The 7484-nt window shown below is 32.9% G+C and overlaps 2 protein-coding genes across 2 annotated transcripts; one reads left to right on the forward strand and one right to left on the reverse strand.

The window, feature by feature from the left end:
- Positions 1 to 1609: 1609 nt before the first annotated feature.
- On the reverse strand, positions 1610 to 2382 carry LOC129939604 (guided entry of tail-anchored proteins factor 1). The gene is made up of 2 exons (XM_056047678.1): positions 2181 to 2382; positions 1610 to 2118 (listed from the first exon to the last, which is right to left on the reverse strand). Exons 1-2 carry the CDS (start codon positions 2247 to 2249, stop codon positions 1660 to 1662), a joined length of 528 nt encoding a protein of 175 aa, XP_055903653.1. The 5' UTR covers positions 2250 to 2382; the 3' UTR covers positions 1610 to 1659.
- Positions 2383 to 5608: 3226 nt separating this feature from the next.
- On the forward strand, positions 5609 to 7237 carry LOC129941503 (glutaryl-CoA dehydrogenase, mitochondrial). The gene has a single exon (XM_056050172.1). It carries the CDS (start codon positions 5871 to 5873, stop codon positions 7140 to 7142), a length of 1272 nt encoding a protein of 423 aa, XP_055906147.1. The 5' UTR covers positions 5609 to 5870; the 3' UTR covers positions 7143 to 7237.
- Positions 7238 to 7484: the final 247 nt, after the last annotated feature.

Raw genomic sequence — 7484 nt, forward strand, 5'->3', positions numbered from 1 at the left:
TAACGGGCCACAAAGATCATGCGGTTTAACACAGCTGGACATGCGAAAGGCCGTTTTTATAAGACCGTTTTTATAAAGATAAACATTTAACTCTTGAGCACCTAAAAACCAACTATCGTCATATTATGGCTGAGATACAACCCAAAATATACCAAAAAGTGGTTGAAAATTACCTCAAAGACAATGTTATTTTAGAATCTCACATACACAGTTTTTTTAAATTCTAACTACACTGAGTTACAAAAAGGGGTGCAGTCATACTTTATGATCTGTTTTTATTATGTTGATAATATTTTTGCAGAGATATATGGTGCTTCATCATTAAACAGGCGGTTGAAGTGTCTCACAGACTACAATTAGTGAGAGGGACCAGTGTAAATGCTTAAACGGTGGGCGGGGCGTTTATTGGAGAGTGATCTGGTAGTATACCAAGACTCACGATACAGCAAAAGCGAATGGAATTTGCTCGCCTTCACCAAGATTGAACCGATGCCGACTAGGATATATTTCTCTTCGCCGATAAGCCCAGGTTAAGTCTACCTACGATCATTAGATGGACGTAAAAGAATGGAGAAGATCAGGTGGCAAATACAATTCGAAAAGAGTTGCCAGAGGGAAAATTTTCGAGAAGGTTCGTCATGGTGTGGGCAGGAATTTTCGTCCACGGAGTAATTGAGCTGTGCATAGTGGGCGAACTCCAATTATAACATCACATTTTGGAAGAATATGTGGTTCCTTTCGCACCATTTATTCGTAAAAATATCTCGCTAAGCATTCCAAGAGCATTACGGTACGGACTACTTGCAAGAAATATAAATCGATGAAATGGCTTGGCCTGCCATGATCCTGGACATGAATACCATCGAACATATCTGGGATCTGTTGTAAAAAATGATAACGAAGCGCCCTGCTCTTCCCGAGACACTAAGTGGGCTGAGATCTAGTCAGATTGAGGAAATATAAAATTAAATAATAAACAATACTGAATTTAAAAGTCTTTTTACATATTTTAAATTTCTGCAAAATTTCAAGGTGTGCCAATTTTTTTATTACTCAGTGTAGTTATAAGCCTAAATTTAGTTCTGTATGATTGTAATTATGTACCTACTTAGTTTCAAAAATGATTAATATTATTATTTTTATTTAATTTCATGTTCAACGGAGTCAAAAGCTTTACTAAATTCAATTAATAGAAAATAAGCCGGTAGTTTAAATTCATTTAATTTTTTTTTGCTGAACATAGGGGTTTGTGAAGATATTGAGTCGATATTGTCTATTGTATCTTCTTCTTTGACAATTTTTCGCATTGTTTATTATTTAAATATGTTTTTGCTTTTTTAATTAATTTTTTTTTCGTCAAATTGCATCCTTTAGACTGTTTTCATTAAATTCACGAATATGTTAAGCAGAAGTGGATGGAAACCGAATTTAAAAAACGAGTAAGTTGGTCTGTAGTATTCCACATTTCAACCTAAAAAAATCATTAATTCAATCATTTTAAGAGCTTCTATTAATATATTTTGTTAGTTTCGATACGAAGAATCTATCTTCAACACCATTGTAGGTATATACATCATTCTTCATCTATTTCCAAAAATAAGAAAACACCTTGTTTTTAAATTATATTAAAGTTTATGCATATGGCTCAAAACAAACAACTTAACTAGCTAACATGGTACTCAAATATCCGCCAAACCATTTAAATGAAAGATTACAGGAAAAAACCCAGAATGGCACTGATATTGCATTTGGAACACCCGTAGGAAACGTGACAATTCCCCCAAGTGGAGCAAAATCAAATCGGTCGTCGAATACAACCACTGGAGTGTATCGATATTTAAAAGAGATATATGCCAGCATAAGTACAAGAATAAATTTAACAGCGTATCCGCAAATAAGATCCACGGAAGCACCTTTCAGTCTGACCATTTCTTGGTTGTCTCTTAGGTTTTTACATAAACCACTTAATTTGTTTTCAATGCGCATCCTGCGAACGACTTTGGTAAAATCTTCCATATCTGATTCATTTAGTTCCTTGAGTTCATGTTTGGTCAATTCAATTGCTTTCAAAATCCCTCTGTTATCGGTTTGCTTTATGAATCTCGATCCAAGAGATAGCTGGAATGGTAATAAACACAAAATAAGTTAGTTAGAGATTTCAATGTAAATGCACTACTTACAAATTTGATGAAGTTTTGAGAGAATGTCATCAAAAATGTTATTAAACTTATGCCCACGAAGAGGTACATGATAATATTTTAATTATATTTATGAGTTTATTACAAATATTTTGCCACTGTATCAAAAAAATTAAGGAATCGCAATTCTTTTCATCCAATGGTCCACCTGGAACTTGGCATTTGTTAAGGCCGACTATAGATGTCAAAAACATATGTTTTTTTAATTTTTAAACTCTGTGGAAAGAAAGCGTTCAGAAATTGAACTATTAGGTGTGTTCGGTAACTTATGAGTTTCAAAATAACTGATTGAAGCAAAACTGATCTCAGAGTTTCTAATGGGAGATAGCTGTTTAAGTTGCCGGAAATAAAGTTCCTCCAGACTTAAAATTCGAATTTAGAATTGATCACCGTTTGCATTTCGTATTGAGGTTTGTTTTTGCTCACATTCTTTTAAAATGAAATATTTAGTGGATTTGTTTTTTTTTTTTTTGTTATATGAATTCTTAGTGACAGTTTGATCACAGTGGGTTAAATCTCCAATTTAACTATCACAGATTCCTCTGAATTTGTAAGGTTCAAAGAGCGTTTGTGCAGCTCGATTAAAAAATCATGGTTTTCCCATTAATTCACTCATTTTCCAGTCTATCTGTCAATTTTGTTGTGAAAACTTAAATAAGAATTAAGTTTGTTGACGTTTTTGACATTTTGTACTTCGATTTTGATTTAAAAATAGTGTTAGCTAATAAATTATTATTTATAACTTTAAATTTGTATATTATTTTATTTATTATTTATGTATATTTTTCGGAATTGGACTCACTCATTCGAGTAACTTTTTAGTTTGTGTTTTGACACAAGCTAGACCATCACCTAATGTCAAAATGTCTGTATCCTACTATGATACACGTAACTGCGCCCACATTCAAGTAAACATTTTCTTTATTATGCATGTATTAGTGCATTTCAGTCGAATGATTCTTAAAATTGTGACGGAGTTAGTAGGATATTTCCAGGCGCACAGAATAATATATCCTTCTCATAAGTTTGTTTTGAACAATATATTTACTCTTTTCTTTCATAAGCAAAATAATAGGACAAATTTGAAACAATTTTGTTTCGTGTGTATGAGATACAAAGTACATATATAAATGTTTCCTGTATATTGGTTTGTTTTGTTGATTACTTTTGGAGTTACATATGTGCGCGATTTTCGGGTAACTAACGGACGAACTATTTGGTTTCCAAAAAGTTGAATGTGCGCGCATACATACATTTTGTATTTTTGCCTCTTATTTACTTCAACTTTTTAAACTTGTCTTCGCTTTCATCAACACTCCACGAATCAAAAACGCAACTTCTAGATGCACTGAATAAATTATATAATTTATTTGTATGTAGGTACATGTACAATGTTAGTTCATTTCAGGTAATTTGGTGAAATTGTTTTCTTATCCACTCAAGTTATGTTATATTTTCAATAGATTTTTTTTATTTTTCTATAAAAGAGAAAGATCTCGATTTCAACAAAGCTAGATTATGGGTGTTGATTTTTCCATTAAATTTAACTGATCATATTACTTTAAATAATTTAACATTTCTTATCAATTAAAAAGTATTTATTTAAAAATTAAAATAATAATGAAAGACAGAAAAGCCAAGATGGTAAAAAGGTTAGCACACCAGTGCGTACAACTAGTATGAACAAACTAAAACTCCTACTTAATACTCAAATTATTTCTTGATTGATTCCCAGATAACGAGTTAAGTTAACAAACGCTTTCTCTGATTATCAACTGGTATAATAGTTGTTTAAAGTTGATCAGGTGTTGAAAAACTGGCCCTAATAATAAACTACGGAGCAAAATTACAGAATTCCATTGAAAAGAAACAAAAACATTTAGTATAGCTCAACGTCAAGTTGCATACATTTTTATGCATACAAAATTGTCCAATAACCATAATGGCTGAATCACAAACACGCTTCAGCTTCGGCTTAACATCACGTTTACGAGTTCAGGCATAGGAATTCAATGCATGCTATCACAATGGAGCTTCGACCTCACGTTTCGTTTGACGATCGTAAGGAAAAGAACTAAATGTAACGTGATGTGACTCCAAACGGAAGCTCTTGTTCAATTATCTGAACATTTGCTTTATCTGACAGCTCAACAGCTGTAAAAAATGTCAACAAACAAAATATTTGCTGTTTAGAGGGATGAAATAATAGAAATGTCATTTAAAGCAACCTCGAAGCAGGCCCACCGTAACGCAGACGAAGCCGAAGTTGAAGAGTGTTTGTGATTCAGCCATTATAGTTATTCAGGGTTTATGTCAAGAAAGTACCAAAATGGCTGCTTTCAATCTCGTGTTGGATAGAACGAGTGAACAGCTGTATTGATAATTCAACTGATTCGTCGGAAGATGATGAATTGATGGGTGCGTAACAATTTAATGAATAAGAGATAATCTTAATCTGTAGTCTGTTAAATTTCCTTTTAGTTCAATTGGAGAATTTTTTGTATTAAAATCAGACATTCCACTGCTCGAATACAACTTCAACTAACATTTTGTATCTTTTTGTTTACCGAAAAATACAAAAGGCTGAAATCAATTTTCATGTTTCTTAAAATTCAACCATGTGTTGAATCAGCTCTTCTGTCAGATACCTACATACCCCAGAAATTATTGGATACATTTGGATTCCTTTTTTTACATCTCGGTTGTTTTTGATTAGCTGTTATTTTACACGTAAGACACTAGCAAAAAAGTATCCGGATACCCTATCAGTCTGAGATTGAACGCAGCCAATGGGTAAGTCTATTTCATCTAGCTGTCAATTTTTAATTATCGATACTTCATTGTTGACAAAAATCTAAATGACATTTAATTCCTATAATTTCACAATTAAGAATCTATTTAACCTCTAAATGCGTTTTAATTATTATGTTTTATGCAAAGTTGCATAAGTTTTATAAATTGCAGATCAAACTTTCTTCAACAAATGCCAATTTTAAATATTTTAAATTCAAAAAAAGTTTTTTAATAGTTTGGATTAAAACAAGATGTAAGGTAAGTTTTAGGCACATGCAAATAAGTATTGTGGTTGTTAGCATTTACCGAATTGAAATACATTCAAAATTAAAAGCATTTTTGAACTACATAACTTTATATATTTATTTATAAGTCAACAGATTTGATTAAAACAAAAATTATTATAAAAATTGTGATAAATTACATGATATTGCGTTTTTTAATTAAGATTGATACAATAGAAAGATAAATTAAGCTTAATTAAAACAAATTATACTTGATCAACTCAATGTATTGAATTCGATACAATTGTAGTGAAGCTGTCATGCCTGCTACGTAAACCACATCTTCGCCAAAATTCCAGTCAAATTTATTTAAATTATTTATTTTTAATTTGTTTGTTGTTGTCGCGTTGATAGTGCTAAGATTATTTTTATTTGATGAGCTGGAAATTCAAATAAAAACAAGAAGTTCTTACATATGTTCTAATCTGTATTGATAAGAGTTTTATCTTTTATTTTTCTTCGGGGTTATGTTTGGACGTTCGTGTTCATATATTTTTAATTTTTGTAAAACGTTCGTTGTGCTTTGATTATTATTTATTTCTTAAATAAAGATCATTTGATTTAAATATTTTATTTTAATATTAAGATACAAAAAATGTTAACCCAAACTACTTCAATTTCAAGACAAATGCTGAAAGCCAGCAAGACTTTAAGACTTTTGATTGCTTCTAAATCCACAAGTGCTCCAGAATACAATTGGAGAGATCCATTGAATCTCGAATCGTTGCTGACAGAGGAAGAGATCGCGATCCGAGATACATTCCGCAATTACTGCACCAAAACGCTCTTGCCGCGCGTCACACTCGCTAATCGTAATGAATTTTTCCACAAGGAGATTATGACGGAGTTGGGTGAACTGGGTGCTCTTGGTTGCACTCTTAAGGGCTACGGGTGTGTTGGGGTTTCAAATGTTGCCTACGGTCTGCTAACTCGAGAAGTGGAGCGTGTTGATTCGGCATACAGATCAGCCTTGAGTGTTCAAAGTTCGCTGGTCATGGGTGCTATTTACGATTTTGGTAGTGATGCGCAGAAAGATAAATATTTACCCAAATTGGCGCAGGGAAAACTTATCGGATGCTTTGGCCTGACTGAACCAAACCACGGAAGTGACCCGGCTGGAATGGAAACTCGGGCAAAGTACGATAGTCAAGCTAAGAGTTATATACTTAATGGAAGCAAAACTTGGATTACAAACTCGCCTATAGCAGATATCGCCATTGTTTGGGCGAAGTGCGATGATGGATTGCTGCGTGGATTTATTGTGGATAGAGCTGAATCATCAAAGGGACTATCTACACCCAAAATTGAAGGAAAGTTTTCTTTGCGCGCATCTACAACTGGGATGCTACTTTTCGATGATGTTGTAGTGCCAGAGGAGAATATACTTCCGAATGTTTCAGGATTTAGGGGTCCATTTTCATGTCTAAATAATGCTCGCTATGGTATTGCTTGGGGCGCACTAGGTGCTGCTGAGTCTTGCCTTGAAATTGCAAGGCAATACACAATGGATAGGAATCAATTTAAGAGACCACTGGCGGCTAACCAATTGATCCAGAAGAAAATGGCGGATATGTCTACTGAAATTGCTCTGGGTTTGTTGGCATGTGTACAACTTGGCCGTTTAAAGGAACAGCACTTACATACTCCCGAAATGATTTCCATGTTGAAGAGAAATAATTCTGGCAAGGCACTTGATATAGCTCGTGTGGCTCGAGATATGCTTGGAGGCAATGGCATTTCAGATGAATACCATATTATAAGGCATGTTATGAACTTGGAGGCAGTTAATACCTACGAAGGTACCCACGATATACATGCGTTGATTTTGGGCAGAGCAATAACTGGAATTGCAGCATTTGCAGGTTAAGAAATTAAAAATTGATATAAACTTCTTAAAACTCATACCCTTCTGTTGATTATACATATATAAATTTGGAATAAGTAATAAATGTACATATTTAATCTTTTGATTCTCTTTTAAAACAGAAATAATTAAAATACATACATACCTATCTACTTTTGAGATTAAAAGATGGTTTTGAAAATATGATATCGTTAGATCATAATAGAAACTTTTATTATACATTTATCAAATTTTGTGTTTTTATCTTCATTTGATAACGATAGAAATGTTAAAATTGTTAAAAAATAGCAAATAATTCGCTATTTTTGCAGATTTGTCCAGTTTTTTTGTATACATATCGTATAT

Source organism: Eupeodes corollae, chromosome 1, assembly GCF_945859685.1.
Source record: "Eupeodes corollae chromosome 1, idEupCoro1.1, whole genome shotgun sequence".
Lineage (NCBI taxonomy): Eukaryota > Metazoa > Arthropoda > Insecta > Diptera > Syrphidae > Eupeodes > Eupeodes corollae.